This window comes from Cicer arietinum, chromosome 5, assembly GCF_000331145.2.
Source record: "Cicer arietinum cultivar CDC Frontier isolate Library 1 chromosome 5, Cicar.CDCFrontier_v2.0, whole genome shotgun sequence".
Taxonomy (NCBI): domain Eukaryota; kingdom Viridiplantae; phylum Streptophyta; class Magnoliopsida; order Fabales; family Fabaceae; genus Cicer; species Cicer arietinum.
Window position 1 is genome coordinate 64,511,255 of NC_021164.2, and position 19,351 is coordinate 64,530,605.

General features: G+C 32.9%; 3 protein-coding genes across 6 annotated transcripts in view; 1 reads left to right on the forward strand and 2 right to left on the reverse strand.

Annotated features, from left to right (window-relative positions):
* Positions 1-5,900, forward strand: part of LOC101502569 (protein argonaute 16-like) — an 8,384-nt gene extending 2,484 nt beyond the window's left edge. The window contains exons 6-25 of the mRNA XM_012716337.3: positions 4-71; positions 189-325; positions 414-511; positions 592-689; positions 814-982; positions 1,083-1,199; positions 1,272-1,379; positions 1,531-1,593; positions 1,710-1,823; positions 1,921-2,086; positions 2,166-2,278; positions 2,392-2,529; positions 2,672-2,802; positions 3,316-3,381; positions 4,452-4,515; positions 4,792-4,903; positions 4,974-5,047; positions 5,209-5,303; positions 5,386-5,417; positions 5,500-5,900. Of these exons, the coding sequence (XP_012571791.1) occupies positions 4-71; positions 189-325; positions 414-511; positions 592-689; positions 814-982; positions 1,083-1,199; positions 1,272-1,379; positions 1,531-1,593; positions 1,710-1,823; positions 1,921-2,086; positions 2,166-2,278; positions 2,392-2,529; positions 2,672-2,802; positions 3,316-3,381; positions 4,452-4,515; positions 4,792-4,903; positions 4,974-5,047; positions 5,209-5,303; positions 5,386-5,417; positions 5,500-5,666 (2,130 nt within the window). The 3' untranslated portion in view covers positions 5,667-5,900. The remainder of the gene's footprint in view (positions 1-3; positions 72-188; positions 326-413; positions 512-591; positions 690-813; positions 983-1,082; positions 1,200-1,271; positions 1,380-1,530; positions 1,594-1,709; positions 1,824-1,920; positions 2,087-2,165; positions 2,279-2,391; positions 2,530-2,671; positions 2,803-3,315; positions 3,382-4,451; positions 4,516-4,791; positions 4,904-4,973; positions 5,048-5,208; positions 5,304-5,385; positions 5,418-5,499) is intronic.
* A 1,777-nt stretch (positions 5,901-7,677) lies between these two features.
* LOC101498291 (protein BREAST CANCER SUSCEPTIBILITY 2 homolog B-like) lies at positions 7,678-14,706 on the reverse strand. Of its 4 annotated transcripts, XM_004502124.4 has the most exons (18): positions 14,340-14,704; positions 13,148-14,185; positions 12,932-13,056; positions 12,671-12,819; positions 12,202-12,324; positions 11,934-12,131; positions 11,765-11,846; positions 11,623-11,673; positions 11,453-11,528; positions 11,251-11,362; positions 11,078-11,149; positions 9,451-9,646; positions 9,202-9,378; positions 8,861-9,003; positions 8,692-8,754; positions 8,376-8,589; positions 8,050-8,217; positions 7,678-7,959 (listed from the first exon to the last, which is right to left on the reverse strand). In XM_004502124.4, exons 1-18 carry the CDS (start codon positions 14,506-14,508, stop codon positions 7,903-7,905), a joined length of 3,213 nt encoding a protein of 1,070 aa, XP_004502181.1. In that variant the 5' UTR covers positions 14,509-14,704; the 3' UTR covers positions 7,678-7,902. The 4 variants fall into 4 exon arrangements, 3 of the variants coding, with proteins under 3 accessions (XP_004502181.1, XP_073225419.1, XP_073225420.1); XM_073369318.1 differs by lacking the exons at positions 7,678-7,959; positions 8,050-8,217 and having other exon boundaries at positions 8,446-8,611; positions 14,340-14,706; XR_012163315.1 differs by lacking the exons at positions 7,678-7,959; positions 8,050-8,217 and having other exon boundaries at positions 8,539-8,589; positions 8,857-9,003; positions 14,340-14,706.
* A 1,750-nt stretch (positions 14,707-16,456) lies between these two features.
* LOC101498629 (thymidine kinase a) lies at positions 16,457-18,322 on the reverse strand. Its single transcript, XM_004502125.4, has 4 exons — positions 18,055-18,322; positions 17,693-17,837; positions 17,171-17,292; positions 16,457-17,066 (listed from the first exon to the last, which is right to left on the reverse strand). Exons 1-4 carry the CDS (start codon positions 18,195-18,197, stop codon positions 16,796-16,798), a joined length of 681 nt encoding a protein of 226 aa, XP_004502182.1. The 5' UTR covers positions 18,198-18,322; the 3' UTR covers positions 16,457-16,795.
* Positions 18,323-19,351: the final 1,029 nt, after the last annotated feature.

The window sequence follows — 19,351 nt, forward strand, 5'->3', positions numbered from 1 at the left end:
GAGTCACATGCTAATTCTCAGGATGCATTGAGGGTGCTCGATGTTGTGCTGAGGCAGCAGGCAGCTAACAGGTATCCGCACATTCTATAAGGATAAAATTAAAGTAGTATCTTGAAATTGTGGTGTATGAGATTTAATCATTAAGTGCATGATCTAACATAGTTGAACCCTGTCTTCTGTGTGGTAAGAGGGTGTCTCTTGGTAAGGCAATCTTTTTTTCATGATGACTCAAGGAATTTCATCGATGTTGGAGGTGGAGTAACAGGAGTTCGGGGTTTTCATTCCAGTTTTCGTCTTACACAGGGAGGATTGTCTCTTAATATGGGTAGGAATGCTCTCATACTTATCTTGAAATTCCGTAATCACAAAGTTGTATTATTTTATCATTTATGTTCTTCACGTATTTATTTCAGATGTATCCACAACAATGATCGTAAAACCTGGACCTGTAATTGATTTTCTCCTATCCAACCAGAATGTGAAGGAACCTCGTTATATTGACTGGGCAAAGGTGACAAACAACTAACTAAGGTTCACGACTCAGCAGTAGTAATTTTCTGAAAGGCATTTTTCTTTCTGGATATTCTGTAGGCGAAAAGAATGCTTAAAAATTTAAGGATACGTGCTAGTCATCGCAATCAAGAATTTAAAATTTTTGGCTTGAGTGAGAAACCCTGCATTCAACAACTGTAAGCACTTTCTTTTTTGAAGGTCAAGTGTTTATTCTTTTAACTTTAAATCTAAGATAAAGGGAAAACAAAAGTTTATGTTTTCATGACTGGAAAAACACATAAACTTTTAGCTCTTCGGCAGTTTTAGTATGAAGTTAAAAAATGGAGAAGACAATGATGGGGAGCAGACAGTGGATGTTACTGTATATGAGTATTTTTCTGAACACCGCGGCATTGAGCTGATATCTTCTGCTTACCTTCCGTGTCTTGATGTTGGGAAGCCAAATCGGCCCATCTTTTTTCCCCTGGAGGTTTGTTCAATTCTATGCCCGAATGGACCATTTTCTTGTTTTTTCCTTTGGAACAACTACATCTGCTAATTATTTCTCCTCCTCTATCCTTTTGGAGTAGCTATGTTCACTTGTTCCCCTCCAGCGGTATACAAAGGCATTATCACCTGTCCAAAGAACATCTTTAGTAGAAAAGTCACGCCAGAAGCCTCATGAAAGAATCAAAATTCTGACAAATGTATGGTTATAGATATTTGTATTTGTGTCGGTTTTCTTAATGACGATGTATTAAAACTCATTAAGTTTACAGGCTATAGGAAATTCTTGCTATGATGATGATGCTGTTCTTGCGGCATGTGGCATTTCTGTCAACAAGCAATTTACTCCAGTTGAAGGTCGAGTTCTTGAGACCCCAAAGGTAAGCACCAACCTGCAATATTGTTCTCATTTTTGTGGGCACCGGGGAGCCAGAGAGAGAGAAATAACAGCAAAAGAGGTGTAATGGAGTCGGTTTGATTCAAATAATTGAGAAATAAATGCACTCTAATACAATTTTCTTTGAGACACAGTTGAAGGTAGGTAAGAATGAGGACTGCTTCCCCAATAATGGAAGGTGGAACTTTAATAAGAAGGTATTGCTTTATTCTTTCACATTCAGAAAGTATTCAAGGCTTTCTCTTTCTTAAGACTTATCTCAATTTTAATTGACTAGTTCAGTAGTTGATGGTTCTATATTCCCTTTTTACAGACACTTCTACGACCATCAGATATTGATTATTGGGCTGTTGTCAACTTTTCTGCACGTTGTGATACTAGTTACTTAACAAGAGAGCTGATCAAATGTGGAATGAGCAAGGGAATTGTATGTATTATATATTTTCTAAGGTGTCATAGTATACATATCTGTCATCTTATTATTCATTTGATTGACTGGCTCATGTGCCTAAGTATTTTCACAGAATATTGAACGGCCATATTCTTTAATAGAGGAAGAAGCACTAATGAGAAAATCTAACCCTGTTGCAAGGGTTGAAAAGATGTTTGACCTGCTGTCATCAAAACTTACTAAAGAACCCGACTTGATTCTTTGTGTCTTGCCAGAGAGGAAAAACTGTGACATCTATGGTATTTCTTACAGCAAAACTTTCCAAGGCTTCCTTTATTTTGATATTTTTATTCACCTTGTGTTCTTTGCAAATTTTAGGGCCTTGGAAAAAGAAGTGCCTGAGTGAAGTTGGTGTTGTCACACAGTGCATTTCCCCTCTCAAGATCACTGATCAATACCTTACTAATGTACTTCTTAAAATCAATTCTAAGGTAAACAACTACTTTACAACCATGATATATTTAAATGCATAACATCTAGCTTAATTTGACTGGATAATATTATGCATAATTTTAAAAAAATTGTACTTATATTCTCATATAAGCTTGGAGGAATAAATTCTTTGCTGGCACTAGAGCATTCTGGGCATCTTCCCTTGATTAAAGATACCCCAACAATGATTTTAGGGATGGATGTCTCTCATGGTTCCCCTGGCCAATCAGATATTCCATCAATAGCAGCTGTAAGCCTATTCGTGTTTTGGTTTTTTCCCCTATTTTTGTTGTAAACAAACAATCACAATGCTATATTGGCCTTGCACCACAAGGTGTTTTGTTTTTCGGTCATCTCTACAGCATATTCTGATTTATAATGTTGGAGTGTAGGTTGTTGGATCTCGATGTTGGCCTCTAATTTCAAGGTATAGAGCATCTGTGAGAACACAGTCACCTAAGGTAGAGATGATTGATGCTCTATTCAAACCTTTGGATAATGGGAATGATGACGGCATTATCAGGTTTGATTGAGTAAATATATTGAACTATGGCTGTTTAGTATTTATTAGTGGAAAATGCAAACAAAAAAAGTATCCCAAATTTCATCTCATTTTGAACAAGCCAATTTACGATCTCGTGTCTAGATGTAATGCTCAACATTTTGAAACTTGCAAATGAACCATAAAACTTGCAACTTTGAAGTGAAATTGAAAGTGAAAATTTAATGCTTTTTGAAATTGATTTCTAACTTAGTAACTTTTGTGTGTAGAGTGTATATTCTACAGCAGTGTTTATACCTGAGTTTCAGTTAGTTTAGAGCAATCCACTTATGAGACTCAACAGAATCTTACGTATCCCTAACTATTTGACATTTATCTAAGAGAACAGTCACAGCGTTGGAATGTTGTAGAAGTTAACATAATTATGCTATAGTATTCTAGAAGTTCTGCAGACTGCAACACACATTAGCACTGTAGATGTGATGTGTACATGTATGGAGACATACTGAAAATTTAAATGATATTATCTTGCAGGGAATTGCTTCTAGATTTCTATAGTTCAAGTAATGGAAGCAAACCAACTCAAATTATTCTCTTCAGGTTTCATTCTATCACTGTTACGTTTGTTAGATATCCATCGTGTATGTTTTTTAGGTGAACTAACTGTCTGTAGGTCAGATGTTATGTAACTATTTGTATTTATTACTCGGAAATGGTTGAAGTTTCTTCTCCACTTTTTTCATTTGAGAACATTTTGCAATGTTGTGGGTTAATTATGAGAGAGATGATTTTTCCATGCATGTTCTAGAATTAAGGGCATATTTGGTTTGAGAAAAGTCATCTGTTTTATATACCCAAAAAAAAAAAGTTATCTGTTTTAGTTTCCTATTAATAATTTTTAATTGTAAGACTGTCCATTGTTTCCTGTTTCGGAAAATCTGTTTAAGAAATAGGGAAAACACAAATAAAGTTTCCATTGTTACATGTGCAGTTATCTAAAACAACGTTAAGCCCAAATCAACTAAAAATAAAATGAGGGTTTTATGTGCTAAATATGTGGGTTAATTAGTGTGTAAAGTCTCTAGTTATCACATTTGGTGATGTGATGGCTTATAAGCTATTGGTGCTAGAAACAGTTTAACAGTATCCGGTGTTCTAACTTTCCCACCTTAAGAGAGTTATACGGAATCATCCGGTGCAACTAGCAAAGACCAAGTAGAACGTTCTACAATGCGAATGCCAAAATGTCGATTCTTGGGGTGGTGCAATGATAAGCACTTGGGCATTATGGGCTGCCTAGGTCCCACATTAAGTAGTATGAGATGCTTGATGGAGTTTCTAAGTGGCGTGATTTTTTTTTTCCCTTGATAGCTAGCTTTTAAGGGAGGATTCCTCAGAGTGCTTGGATATTTATTAGATTATACTTGCTACTCAATCAAATCAGTAACAAATAATACACACAGACATTAAGTGTCTAATTCTAATTTCGAAGAAGCTAATCATATTCGACTATTGATAAATCTAACTATTAGTTTATATTGTACTGGTATTTGATGAATGGTTATGAAGTTTAAGTTTTTTTTTTGGAAATGGACTCACTTATAGTCGCATCAAATTCCTTTATCTCTTGTATGGTTTTTATTTACTCTCTGATATGTTTTCTTGTTCAGGGATGGAGTTGGTGAATCACAATTTAATCAGGTTTTGAATATGGAGCTTAACCAGATAATAAAGGTTGTGTGCAACCCTCCCTTTTTTGTTGATCAATTTGATTATCGGATTGGTTACTCCTATCCTTGAAGTTAGTTGTTCATTGTTCCTTGCATTTATTTGGGTTCAATTGTTTTGCACGGAAAAAATAACTAATAGCCTTCTATATAGCTTTTTCTTCTTACTAGCATTTTTAAAACAAAATTTATCTAAAGAAGAACCTAATTGAATCACCAACCCTATTAAATGACATCCTTTGCTGATTAATTCTAGGGTGATGATAAACTGTTGTAATTACAGGCCTATGAACATCTTGAGGAGGTTGATGTTCCCAAGTTCACTGTAATTGTGGCACAGAAGAATCACCATACAAAGCTGTTTCAAGCTAATGCTCAGGAAAATGTTCCTCCTGGTATTCTACTTTCATGTCCTGTATATATACAAACTTGTGGGAACATTTTATCATAAATTTTCCTCTACAGGGACCGTCGTCGACACAAAAATCGTGCATCCAAGAAATTACGATTTCTACATGTGTACTCACGCTGGAATGATTGTAGGTTTTCCTCTCTAGTTTCCTCACTTTTTTTTTTCCTGTTATATTGATTTTACAAGCATTAGTAGAGCATATGGTACCAGTGAAATATCTCACAGCCAGTTGAAGTGTGTTGATGTTTCACCTGTTTAAACTTTAATGTGCCTTTTCTTCTCTATTAGGGAACATCTAGGCCTGTACATTATCACGTGTTGCTTGACGAAATTGGATTCTCACCAGATGGCTTGCAAAATTTGATCAATTCGCTGTGTTACGTGTATGCATTCTACCACTTGTTTATATATCATGTTTGACCTACCCCCATATTTCCTTGCTTACTAGATTTTTTCTTAATTTAGGAACCAAAGGAGCACAAATGCAACCTCAATTGGTATGCCATCAGAATTTTCTTTTGCATGACAATGTTTAAATATAATTTTTTTATATTAATTTCCCCTTCCATTTTTCTTCAGTGGCACCTATATGCTATGCCCACCATGCTGCAGCTCAAATGGGACAGTTTCTGAATTTTGATGATTTATCAGAAGCATCTTTAACTCCTGATTCCGAGGGAAACGTCCCCATTCCAGAGCTTCCGAGATTGCATAAAAATGTCAAGACCTCCATGTTCTTCTGTTGAGATTGAAAAGTAAATACAATTTCGATTGACCAGTAAAAATGAGTAAATATATGTGGTATGTACAGTTAACCTAGATGGCACAGACGTGCCCCAAATTTTGTTTAAGAAATCTCAGTAAGGTTGTGGGAAGTATTGTTATTACCGGGACATCAATCATGGTAATATTCTGTGTTTCACATTATACTTCTAGCTTTTGTGCATACATTACTTGTTTTGAATCAGTTGTTTCCTCTACCCATTTTGTACTAATGCCTCGCCGATGTGAAAGCTTGCTCTAGTGGTTTGGATCATTTTGGTTTCTGATTTCACTATTTTGGTATTGGTTACTTGAACGAGAAATGAATTTCTAGTACTGAGGGGAAACATTTTTCTAGTTGACAACCTCAATAGGTTGGTCGCGTGAGTGGTTTAATATATCTAGTTGGAAACCTCAATAGGAGGAAACAATGTTTGGTATTAATCATTATCCTTTGAATGGCTGATATGTATAAGCAAATAGGCAAAATATAATTTGGTTATTTAATTGTATCAAATTAATCATTTAATTTTTTTCATCATAAATTGGTCTTTTTTTTAAGTTGAAAATGTTTTCGATGTTACTTTTTTAAATGGAAACAAAAAAAGTACTATAGTTATACATAATTGGTCATACATGTACATATAGTTTTAACTATTCATTTAATGGTCAATAGTTACTTTATTTTTTAAAGTTAACTGTCAATTTATAGGAGTCAAATATGTTTGTTATGATTTGGTAAATCTAAATAAAATTTAGTTAAAAATTAATTTAAGGGTAAACTATTATTTAAATTTATTAAAATATAAGATTATGTCATGTTTGTCCAATGACTCTAAAAGACTTAAATGAGTCATTGAAATATTAAAATGTCAGTTAATTTAGTATTTGACGTTACGACAGTAATAGACTCTTTTAATAGTAAATTGTATTTTTCAAGGATTTTAATGATGGTGATATATATTTTTCAAAGATTATTTTGATTATTCAATGACTAATTTAATTTTTTGTTGAGTCAGATATCAAAATGACAGTGTCTTATACTTTCAAGAACTTAAATAATGATTTATACTTAATTTAATTAATTGTTTTTAGGTGAAAAAAAATTATAAATTTTAATCAGTTAGAGTTTTTCTATCTATTTCTTCATCTTTCAAACCAAAAAATAGAAAATTGTTCATAAATTGCTTTCAAGATATCTAATAATACCTACCAAAATAGTTTATAAATTAACTACAAATTACATTCTTTAAAACAAAATGTTAAACAATAGTTTAAGTGTGTAATCAATCACATTATTGTTAAATGTCATGTTCTAATGAAAATAATGACTGTCTTAACTGTTACATAAGCGAACATCAAAATACGTCACAGAACAGATTATGCCTGCTTGATTTCAAATAAATTGAATGTATCAACCAATCAATGAAGATCGCAAATCCATTTCAATCATCATTTACTAATTTATGCCTTAATGCTTCAAGAATGGTTCATCTCATGTACCATTATCCGAGTAATCCAAGCCTCTCCAATCTAGCAGAACATGTTAAGTCATTGGTTAATATTAGTGTTAGGTACATTAGTGCGTTCTTCAATGTTGTTTTGTTGTCGATTATTGTGTAAAACTAGGTAGATTCAGTATTGTTTAACACAAGCTTCATAATATGAATTAGGATAATGCTCGATGTTAACGCGAATTATTGGCAACAGTAGATTATCACCAACCATCGCCCATGATTTTTGTCAAAACCGAACTTAATAACTTCAATTTTTTTAATATCATCGTACATAGACATTCTTGCCATTCTTGTGAGTACTACTTTATGTATTTAGCAGTGCTCTATAAATTATCTTATATAAAAAAATATAGTTAAAAATTTGTATATGATTATATAGTAGTGTATATAATATATCCACTTATAAATTTAATTATATAAATATTTCTTAGATATCAATAACTCTGCAACTATTATTTTATACATGCTACATCAAAACTGCATAGAAAATAAATATCATTTTGATAAAATTTACATTTACAATTCCTCAAAAGGAACACACTTAACATTATATTTTTCAAAAGACCTGTTAACTTGTTTTTGGGTCAAAGACCAGTTAACTTTTAGTACGTCAATGTGGTCATGGATTTAGAAATGATTAATCTTACTAAGACAATAGAGCAACATGCTCATATCTTTACACAGTTCCCCTTCCTAACTCCATCTAGGCTTTACAATTACCAACTATGCCCACCACCTTTTCTTTGAGTTTCTCTACTATCTGCAGAAAGAAAAGAAACAAAGTGTCATTATAAGAAATTGAACCGTGCAGCACAGGTTTTGATGCAGTAGAGTTCCATGATGTGCATACCAAGGTAGAATCAGTGGCCCATCTTCTGACAGAGTTGGCAGCATTTCTGAGGTGACAACACTTTGGGGAATCAAATTTCAAATAATACGTTGAATTCTCATTAGCATCAGCAACCCAGACATGGTTTGTATGGTCCTTGTCCTTTTTAATAAGATTACAGAAACCAACCTGCATATAACAAAAACACATAATTTATCTAATTTCTAAAGTAATGCAAAATTAGTAGTGTTTCCCAAACTAGACATCCTAAAACAATGGAATCGAATCCCAATCTATAATTTAATAGCTTAAAATAGCAGTAACAAAGTATAGAACAATGTAATTACCGTAGATCCAGCAAGGTTGTGGTTGATTGGTGGAAATGAATCACAATCAATCAATGGGGAACAAAAGCAGATGGCAAGCAATGTGTCCATTAACTTTTCTGACTGTAAACCATACATGATGGATCCATCCGTCACAAAAACCCATTGCATCATCTGTTGACTCGATGTATAAACCTCTCCCACGTGCACAACAAATGCAACAACGTCGAACTCACTGTATAAGAATAATAACACGGCTATGTCAAATATTTTCTTGCAATTCATTTTTTACTGCTAGCACACCGATATATATAAAAGGACTAAGGCAACCAAATACTTGGAAAGGGGAATGTCACTCAAACTTGACAATGGGATTGATTTCCGATTATTGAAAAATGGCCTACAAAGGACCACAATAAGGTGGGTTAGAATTTCCATAACGATAACATAAAGCCCAGTAGAAATTCAGTTATTTTTTCATCATATTCTGATTGCTAGATACCTACTTAAACTGTTCTTTGGCATTAGAAGATAATGGCAACCACTTGGTAGAAGATCCTTTAGTCTGCAAGTGAAGGACATCTGAATCAAAGTCCGATGGTATGAGTCCTGCAATTGCATATGCTTCTCCCTCTACCAGCTCCTGACGCTATCACATTGTAACACAATATAAAGAAATTCTGAAATTGTGAGCAATCTTTTGATGTCCATGATAAACATTTATGGTATGGTATTGGAAGAAAGGAAATGAAGTGTATAGTAACCTGCTAGGCATGCATGAGAAATGCTGAAAAATATTAATACAAGAAAATATTATTATATTATGCAGTTGGCTCATCAGACTCACCTGCTTCTGTGTTGGATTCCAGATTGTTACTATGCCCTCTTTAGGCTTCTCTTGTCGAGTTTTGTAAGTTAATCCAACTACCCGCAACCTCAGAAATGGTGTTACTTCTCTGTTTCCCAAGCCAGAATCTTTCAAAGCTTTCTCTATTGAACTTTCCATTTCTGTCTGTCTAATTGCCTGAAGATGAATGTGAAACCATAAATATCTTTCTGCATATAGACTTCTACTAATATAGGGATATAACCTCACATTTAATTTGGCCTTATAAGCAGCAAAAGAACTAAGTTGCTCCGGAGTCATATCTGCCATTAGGAATTCGGGTTCTGCAGCTGTCTCCAGCATCTTATAAATTTTAGCCCCTTCACTGTCGTCGTAATCATAAATATGTGAACCCTTTATGTCCTTCTGATACTCCGAAACAATGTCATCTACAACAGCTGAGCGTCTAACACCATACAGGTGATCAGTCATAGAACATAAACAAAATTCATATTAATGAAATGTGAAAATAACAACCACACCCGCATTGTAAGCACCTAATCCTTTTCTGGGTTTCCTATATGCACAATAGTCACAATTATTTGTTTCATCTTATTTGTATGCACTTCACAATGCAGCTAACCATATCCAAATTTGAAGTGGCAACAGAAGTTATATTTCATAGAAAAGTTAAGACTGCTAAGTTGGTCCCAAGGTCCCTACTTGGTGCTCCATATAGCCAAAAAATCATATCATTATTCAAGTTGAACACTTATCGATCAGAGTAAATAAACAGCATAGTATCAATAGTTCAATACTAATGAGGTCCTTTCCCATTTTTATCTTATATTAGATCAGGCATATTTAAGAAGAAATCCATTGAAGTCTTATGTTCAACAGCTTGGATTATTACATTTCATGACTACAAACCTTCAAGCAACCAGATAAGAACTAGGTCAAAACATAGAAGAAAATGGTGTTTATTGATAGTAAACTTTGTTACACTCCAACTCCTTTCCAAAACCAAATATACCCTCTCTAATCTCTCCTATCAATTATTTATAGCATATTATCTCACATGCCTAAGTCACTGACTTACTAAGTCACTAGGTAACTGACTGACTAGCTAAAGGATGACTTATCACAAACACGTATGAAATCATATGTGATGTATACCAAAAATGATTTTAAAGGCAATAAATTTCAATTGCAGAAATATAGAGTTCTCCTGAGATTAAAAACTATGTTTCCAATAGATTGAAGTCGGACAGTACAAGAAAAATGGATAGCAGAAACTATCAATAGGACTCCGTTGATCATTTTATTGATGTATTTATTTTTTTCAACACAATTTACTCTGTTTTATTAATTTATGCCTCTTATTCATATTTTTAATTTATTATCAAATATCACCTCATGCTTTTCCCACTGATTAGTTTCACAATAATTGGCAGTTGGCATGCCAATCATCCGTCGTTCTTACATATCTTTATAATAGTAATATTAGCATTAAAATAGGGAGGATACTAGCGACCCAATACCTTATAAAGATGATAATTCTGAAAATTTGTAGTTATTATGCATATTTTCCATCCAATAATAAAAGCAAACACTAGTAGATCCTAAAAATAAGGCACTATACCATACTGATTAGGAATTACTTTTCTAAGAGTTATGTACAAGTAATCGTTGTATGAGATGTGAAATGAGACAAAACAAGATAAATAAGAAGTTTCCTTTCATTGTCTTGCTTCTAGACACTAGGCCCACCAACCCTTAATTGTATTCAGAATCTAATCTAATCCTTTCTAGCAAGTATATTGGAAAAGGAACGTGAACTTTAAAATCTAGCCCAGATAAGTTCCTTTCATTATTGATGAATAATTTGATAAGTCACCTCTGATTGTGCAGCTCCATCATGTTATTTTCCATCCTCTCTGATATGACAACAGATCGACCACTGCTTAACCTAATAAGGAAAATAGTTCTTAACTTTCTGAATTGCATAATGAAAAATATTTCTGAAAAGAAATTTACTGTACATATTTCAGGTAAAACTCGTTAAGTTACCTTTCCTTGTAAAGAATAGGATACATGCGGGTAATTCCTACCAACGTCAGAGGTATTATACCACCATTGCTTTTTATGCACCTGAAAGCCAAAGGTGGACCAGCAACTTTACCTACAGATTTGTTCAGGAAGATAAGCTCAAGGAACAAGATGCTAATTTTCTCTAACTTAGAATGACATCCACAAACTAAAATATGCTTACAAAATCCTAACTGCTCTGCCCAATGAGTTCTATATGTTCCATTTATGTGAAGCAATAAACTAACCGTTGATGGCACCTAAAATTAGAACAAAAATTGAGGAAACTATCCAACAGGAATACACATACACACAAATACTCAATCATAATCATAATCCTAATCTATGAAAAACCTCAAGAGGTGAAACTGGCCCATTCCAGCCACATAATCCTGCTCCCCAGATCTGCATAAGGAATATGAAAAGAAAATTCAATATTATCTGTGTTATAGTCGAATAAAGTAAGATAAACAATAAATACAGGCCAGCACATTACACGAAGCTTCTGTCCTACAAACAGTCTTCCAGCAGCCAGTTGCTTGGACAATGGAACATCTAAAATGGCATTTATAGAATACCTGCGAGAGAAAACCCCTTTACATTCCTGGGAACCTCTTATATTCTGAAATCAAAGATTTCTACAGCATGCAAGTTGCAATTCTTACCATCCATCAGTTAGTTCAACCTTTACTGCCTCCCTGCTTTGATCCCCGGTTTGTGCCTCAAATAATGTCTCACTTTCAAGAGCATGATCAGAGTGAATACTAGATATGCAGAGAGTCATCATTGAAGAAGGCAATGCATCCCCTTCATGAATTTTCTTGATGGTAGACCGGTGGCCATGATTCACTTCTCTTTCATATCTATGCACCAAATGCATCATTAGTTTTATTTTATGGACTTAAAATATGTTGTCTAAGAGCAGTTGCAAACCTGTACTTCAGCTCCTCAAGAACATTTGATACAGTCAGAAATTTTCCCGAACACCTAGCTGGATAGCATCTCTCATAGCATGCCAGTTTCCATACAATCCACTTGTAATGATTCAAGACCCACCTAGAGAGATGTGCAGCGAAGGTGTAAAACTAAGGCAATTGAGACTAGGAAAAATCACATCGTTTAAGTAAAATGCGATGAGTAATACATAACACATCAAATCAAAGAATCCTCCAAGTACCTAACTCCCCTAAATTATTAAATTTAACCATAGAGGAGCTCTTATAATCCACATAACAATTGAATATATCAAGTTGCAATTACTTTCTGACATGCTTCAACTGCCTAACTGACCTGGCCTTGAATAACATCATATAGATTAAAAAATTACATAGCAAAATTATTCCATAACAGTTTCCATAGCGACTGGAAGCAAAAGTTCAGGTTCAGGATAGAAGCAATTTACTCTTTAGAAGCAAAATGCAAGGAAGCTCCATGTTGTGCCAATAGATGAACAAAAGCTTCTGCTCCAATATCGTTATCAACAGACCCATCATGGAATATGTACTCTCTTGCATTACCTGATGTCACCTGTTTGACTGGGTTGGGAAAAAGCTGCAACAAATTTCATTTTGGTGTACAAATCATAACCAGTACCAAGACCCTAGAGAATAAGGCCCTAGGAGAAGATGGTAAACAACAATGATCATATACTATTTACACTGACCACTTTCTGCTCTAACAGAGGAACTGCGAAAAAATCCTTGATGTGCATCCTTGGGTATTGAAATGGATATCTGGTAGAAAGCTTTCTTTTACATCCAGAAGCACCAGATGATAATTGAGACAAATCTTAACAATCACAAAAATCAAAATGAGTATAATAGACCTTGCAGCCAATAAAAGTGAAACAATGTACTAAAATATCTTCAACCACGCTTACCATTAGGAAAGTTTCCAACATCTTGGTCACCAGTGGCAGAAAATTTGGAAATGCGAGGCTTTTTGAAGGGAGAAACAGTTAAACCTAATCCTAGTCTCCTTTTCCCACTAGCAGGCTGTTTATTGTTTGTATGAACTTTGTTAACGGTATTGGAAATATCAACCAATGCCCTACCCAACGGCTTTCCATGCACATCCATTCTTGAAGACAGACCATTCAATGAAGAACTGTTTATTGTAGAGTCAAACGCTCCATTCCTGTCATACAAGGGTTTTTGTCCAAAAGTATTGCTATTTTTCCGGACACAATCACTTTCATTCACAACATCATCAAATTTCATGATTAAGTTATTCCCATTACCTTCATGACAAAACTTATTTGAAAATTCCATTTGTCTAGAAGGCTGCAAAGGGTGTGTGAAACTTTTTGTCATGTGATTGTGTTTGCCATTGTGGTTACTCTCTGGTGTCATTTGATGGACCAAATGATTAGTAGTACTACTACAATCACTTCTTCCACCAGAGGAAGTGATTGCATTGGTTTGTCTCTTATCTGGAAATGAGAAAAGCGAATCCCCTACATCGAAAAAATCTCCCAAATCAGGATCACCAAGAAGGTTCCTAGCACGTTTCAGTGCATCGCCGGAAATAGATATTGACCTTCCCCCCGCAGTTTGGAATTTAATTGGAGCTTGTTTAGCACCACCACTAACACTATCTGGTTGCACTATTTTATTATCAAAACCATTTTTCAATCTACCAACTAAAGGACTTCGAAACGACACGGAACTCGTAACTTTACTACTATCCATAAGTTGTAAATTAGGTGATTCTTCATCAAATGCATAAAATTTCTTAGCATTCTGAGGAGTTTGAATATAACTACCACCAACGGTTTCTTCTTCTTCTTTCAATCCTAATCCTAATAACGTCTTAGCTCTAACAAGACCGTTAGAAGAAATAGTAACTTTTCTTCCAGAAGCTGTCTTGAAAAGAGAATTCGAGAAATCAAAACTATCATCTATTGCATGTTCTTCGCCTGCAAAAAAAAAAAACTAATTCAATTAGAGACACTTCAAAATTCACTTCGCTGAACTTTAAAAAAAATCTGAACATTATAATAATTCAAATATTAGTAAAAAGAATTATGAAAAATAAGATAATAAGGTTAATGAATGAAGAGAAAGAGGAACCTTGAGGTTGGAAAAGGTGTGACTCAGAAGCGTGTAGGAGAAGATTGTGCATTGACGGAAGGGGAGAGGTGGTGAGGGGCAAAGATGTAATAACATTTGAAGTGTCTGTTGTGTTGATTTGCCACCGGTAATTGTTATCGGCGTCGGAGAGTATCTGCCATGTCGACATTTCTTCTATCTTCTTGTTCGAATTTGAGGCGTAATTAAGCAAATTAGGGATTTGATTGGTTCGCTTTTTTTTAGGGGGGATGGCGGGAAACAAAAGTTCGCTTCTAGCTACGCACTCCCTCTTCGCCCGGTCTGTGTATATGTGTACTTTTTATTTCCTTTTCCTTCCAGAATTTAAAAAGACTCGCATTTGATTTGGAAGCTCTTACAGCTGCGTGCTAAATATTTCAATTTATATTAATTTATCTATTAATATTTCAAAAAAATTATTACAATTATACTACAAATAATTTAGAGTGTAAGTCATGTTTGTTTAATTTGTTTCGAAGTTATTTTTCTATCAAAAGTAAAGTAACAATCAATTTTCTGTTTATTAAAATGAATATGTTGAGAGAGGTCAAATGTATAAATAGGTCTTTGTGTTTTAAAAAAATATTTTGATTTTCGACTAAGTGATACCGTAGACAATAAAAATAAAAATAAATTATCTTTATTAAGACATTGTTAGTTTTGAGGCAAAAAAAAAAATGCATAATTTAAATAGATAAAATATTGCAATTGATTTTCTTTAAAAAAAAAAGAGAGTATTGCAATTGATTTTGAATTTAATTGTTATGCATTTATAATATATAAAAAATTCCACTTACATTGTAAAAAGTACATATCACAATTATTTATAAAAATGACTTTAAAAATAGTTTATTTAAAATTATTTATAATAAAAATTTAGAAGAAATTGGACAACAATATAAAAAAATGTAATGGACATTAGTGGATACTTGCTGTCTTCCTTTTCCATCATTTAAGATTAGTACACACCAATTAAAATAATAATAAATTTATGTGTATATACACTCAAATGTTTATTATTTGATTTTCTGTATTTACCATTATTTGTATTATATGTTTCTAAATACTCACCCGTAACTGAGGGAGTAGTTGAAAAATGTGTTAATAGTTCGACCTTAGATTTCTAAGACAATGAAATAAAAAACCTAAAACACTAAAATAGTTTCAAAACCCATAGCACTATGCCCAATTACAACAATCAAGCTCTAGTATAAGATTGGTCATTGGTAAGTTGGAGAATAATTGAAGTCGATGGATATTTCATTCCCATATACATATTTACATATTCAATACTGTAAACTAGTATTTGTATGCTAACAAATTACAAGGGATTAAAATCAATACTGTATAAATGGTAGTCCATGGATAAACTGTGACACAGGCTGATAACATAGAGTAAATGTAATAATACCAGAAAAATTGTAAAGGGCTCCCCCCAGCCCAACATCAGTTTTTGTTAACCCATTTTTGCTTATAAATAGATTCAGAGGAGAATGCAATAAAAATGTTGAAGCGGTTAAAGAAGCAATATCTTTACATAGTTCTTTCTTGAGTTTCTCAAAGCAATATAGGCAGATAGTGTTGATTAATCATTTCCCATATGGCCCTGTCTTGAAACAATTTAGAAAGCACCACTCTAACCCAGTTGGATGTGAGAGTTTTATTTATCTTTCCTTTGTACATAAAAGAGATATCAGTAAAGGCTTAAATCTGTTTGAAACTACTCAAAGCTCTAAGCATTAATTTGCTTTTTGTGAGGAATTTTTATTGTTGCAGAATGTGTTTACTTGTAAGTTGAAGTTAGAAGGTTGACGGTGTGTTGGCCGATTCTTAATAGTTTATTATATGGACCTCAGTCACGGTTAAGTTACTTGGTTAAAACACAGACCAATGGCTTCTATTAAGTGTCTTCAGTGTGCTTCAAGAGACTGTTTTGCCTGCTTCTGTTTAGAGGAAATTAGGAATATTCTTTAACTTGCACACATAAAATTCTCTTGTTTGCTGTTTCCTAACTTCAAAGAAGTGATACATAACAATGGGGATTGAGCAGCCAAAAACTTTTCTCAGGAACCAAATGCCAACTTTTGAGAAATTACATCTTTATTGATTAGCAATGCATAATATAATATGAGAAAGTAGGATATTAAACAAACTCCTTTATCACACATACATAATAATAACTCAATTAGTAAAAAAACAAATAGATCATGTGAGACGCAACATGGTTTGTTGTTGAACAAACTGGCTGAATCACACACCATAACAGAATCAAGTAAACATGTTAAGGTCATATATAGGGCATGTTTGGAGTCATCGTGAGTTTAACAGATAGTTGAAGCTCTAAAGTGTGTCTTTTACCAAAATCACAGTGGCATTTGTGAAACTCACCGCAAATCCAAACATGCACATAAGCCAATTCCTATTCCTATTAATTACTGTTAAACAACTGAAGTTCCCTCAAGAAGAGAATCACTTTTAACATTTTGAGATTCCAAAACACTCTTGGCAGCTTCCACAACTTGACCGCTCACATAGTGACGGCGGCACACCGGCATGTATAAATCGGCCCCACCAATTAGTTCAGTTTGTGTTTCTTCCGTCTTCCTCAAAGTAAAGAAAGCCCGTTTACCACACAGTTCACAGCGAGCTGTCAACTTAGTAACTGTATCAGCAATCGGTATTATATGAAGCACTGAGCCAAAGCTTCTCCTAAAAAACATAACACTCACAATTAGAAGGGCAAGTTTCAAAACATGAATTCGAGCAAAACTAAACACTAAAAGCCACAATGTTTTTTTTCTTCCAAATAATACCTTAAGTAATCACCGTCCAGGCCTGCAACAATCACAATTTTACCATCTTCATCAGCAGCCTTGCAGCAAAAATCATACAAGTCCTCAAAAAATTGAGCCTCGTCTATACCAATCACATCCAACTGCATCCAAAACATTATCACATTCAGCAACTATTATATGGACAAAAGCTATAACTCTACATCAAACAATACATTATATTATTAATTGACAATTAATCATATCAAGATGAAGAAAAATAATCATCTATCAACAACAGCCTCACTACCATAATTGCAATTGCATCAATAATTTTATCTACAAAATTTCACAATATCAAGAATTACGACATAAACTACAAGACATAGGCAACTATTTCAAGGTTGATCACAATTCAAAATCATTGATAATTATAACTGCATTAGACATGATTACTCTCCCACACTTGTAAAAGTATCATATATCTAACAAAAGTTATATTTTTTTCTTAGCAAGGATAATCAAAAAATAAAGAAAGTATAACGGGTAGAACATTGATATTACCTTTTCATAAGCCTCGTGGCCATATTTATCTTTGAACAACATCAAATCTGGTAATGCCCAGCAAGGAAATTTGATCCCGTCGTGAGTCACAACAGAGTCAATTGCATATCTATTATCCTTGCTTGATTTTAACATTGCCACATTCCTTTACAGTTAATAAAATAAACATTAGCACAATCATAACATTATTCAAATCACCTTAAACATTAAAATTAAAATTAAAATTTTATTTTATTTTATTTGAAGCAACGGGTATTCAAACAAGTGCAAGTAATTGAGTCTTGAACCGATGTTGTAATTATTTAATGAATATAAAATATAAAATAAAAAAAGAAAGAGAGAGTGAACGAATGAGTGAGTACCTGCCGCTGTCAGCCTCAGACTTAATACGACGAAGAAGGGAGGTCGTTTTACCAGCGAACATGGGACCCACAAAGAGATGGATCTCGCCAGATGATGAGTGAGAAGAGTCTCTGACACTGCTACTGACTAAGGAAGAAGCCATTTAAATGAATTTGGATTTGAAAAAAAATTGAGGAATTTCGAGAAAAGAGGGTTTGTGGTTTGATTTGGGTATTGCAATAAGAGAGAGTGTATATATATAGGGGAGTGGGTGAATTTCAGACTTTGAATCGATTCGAATTTGATTTTTTATTTCGCAGAACAAAGTTGTGGAGGGAAAATAGGAATTTTTTTAAGACACGAGCTAATTGGAGGGAATAAAAAATTCAAGAATGGAAAAATATATATTAAAAGTTGTACGAAAAGAAATTCGAAATCTGTCCAAAAATAGAAAAATGAACGAAATCTGGATTTCAATAGGATGTAAAATAAGTTTAAATAAATTTATACTCCCGGTAAATTTTTACCATTTCGGTTTTAATCTCTACAAAAATTTAATATTTCTTATGTTTGAATTAATAAAATGTAATTTTTTTTAAACGATATAAACTCCTGATAAGTATAACAAAAGTATTTTACGATGTTAAAGACATATTTGATTTTAAAATATTTTTTACACATAATTATAAATTATAAAATTCACTCAACCAAAATTTATAATCTTTGTAAAGTAGATGTTTTATGATGTCTTAAATATGACTATAAAAACATTAATATATTTATACGATATGTATGAATTGAATTAAAAGTAGTTATATAAATTAAAAAAATAAATTATATTAAAAAATTAAACAAAAATGTATAAGGACTAAAAAATTATATTAAAAAATTAAACAAAAATGTATAAGGACTAAAAACCTTATGTTAAAATTTAATAGAAATTTAAAACTTATATAATCTTAAAATATAATGAGAAGACAGAATCAACGTACTTCAAAACAAAAATTTTTTATAATTAAATATGTTTTTAATTTATATAAAATTTCAATATTTTAATTAATATATAAAATATATAATTTTTAGTTTTTATAAAATTATCCAATAAATTATTTTAGTCTCTATTAAAATAAAAGGTGTTTAAGTGTCCTTTTTTTTTAACCATGTTTTAAACATTATAATAACTTCATCACAAATTATTATTTTTTAATTAGAGATTAATTAAATATCAATTTTTTAAATGAAAAATTTAAATAAAAAAAAACTAAAATATAGACTTAAATATGTCACTTTTAGTTATTTTTTATAAAATACTTTTTA

What these genes read in the sequence shown, in the direction of transcription:
- LOC101498291 (XM_004502124.4), bottom strand. Translation starts at nt 14,508, where the DNA reads ATGTCGACATGGCAGATACTCTCCGACGCCGATAACAATTACCGGTGG. An exon ending in ACACCTTTTCCAACCTCAAG is followed by an intron (nt 14,186 to 14,339) that starts GTTCCTCTTTCT and finishes TTTTTTTTGCAG; the next exon opens with GCGAAGAACATGCAATAGAT. An exon ending in GGGCCACTGATTCTACCTTG is followed by an intron (nt 7,960 to 8,049) that starts GTATGCACATCA and finishes TTCTTTCTGCAG; the next exon opens with ATAGTAGAGAAACTCAAAGA.
- LOC101498629 (XM_004502125.4), bottom strand. Translation starts at nt 18,197, where the DNA reads ATGGCTTCTTCCTTAGTCAGTAGCAGTGTCAGAGACTCTTCTCACTCA. An exon ending in TCTGAGGCTGACAGCGGCAG is followed by an intron (nt 17,838 to 18,054) that starts GTACTCACTCAT and finishes TTAACTGTAAAG; the next exon opens with GAATGTGGCAATGTTAAAAT. An exon ending in CTGGACGGTGATTACTTAAG is followed by an intron (nt 17,067 to 17,170) that starts GTATTATTTGGA and finishes TATGTTTTTTAG; the next exon opens with GAGAAGCTTTGGCTCAGTGC.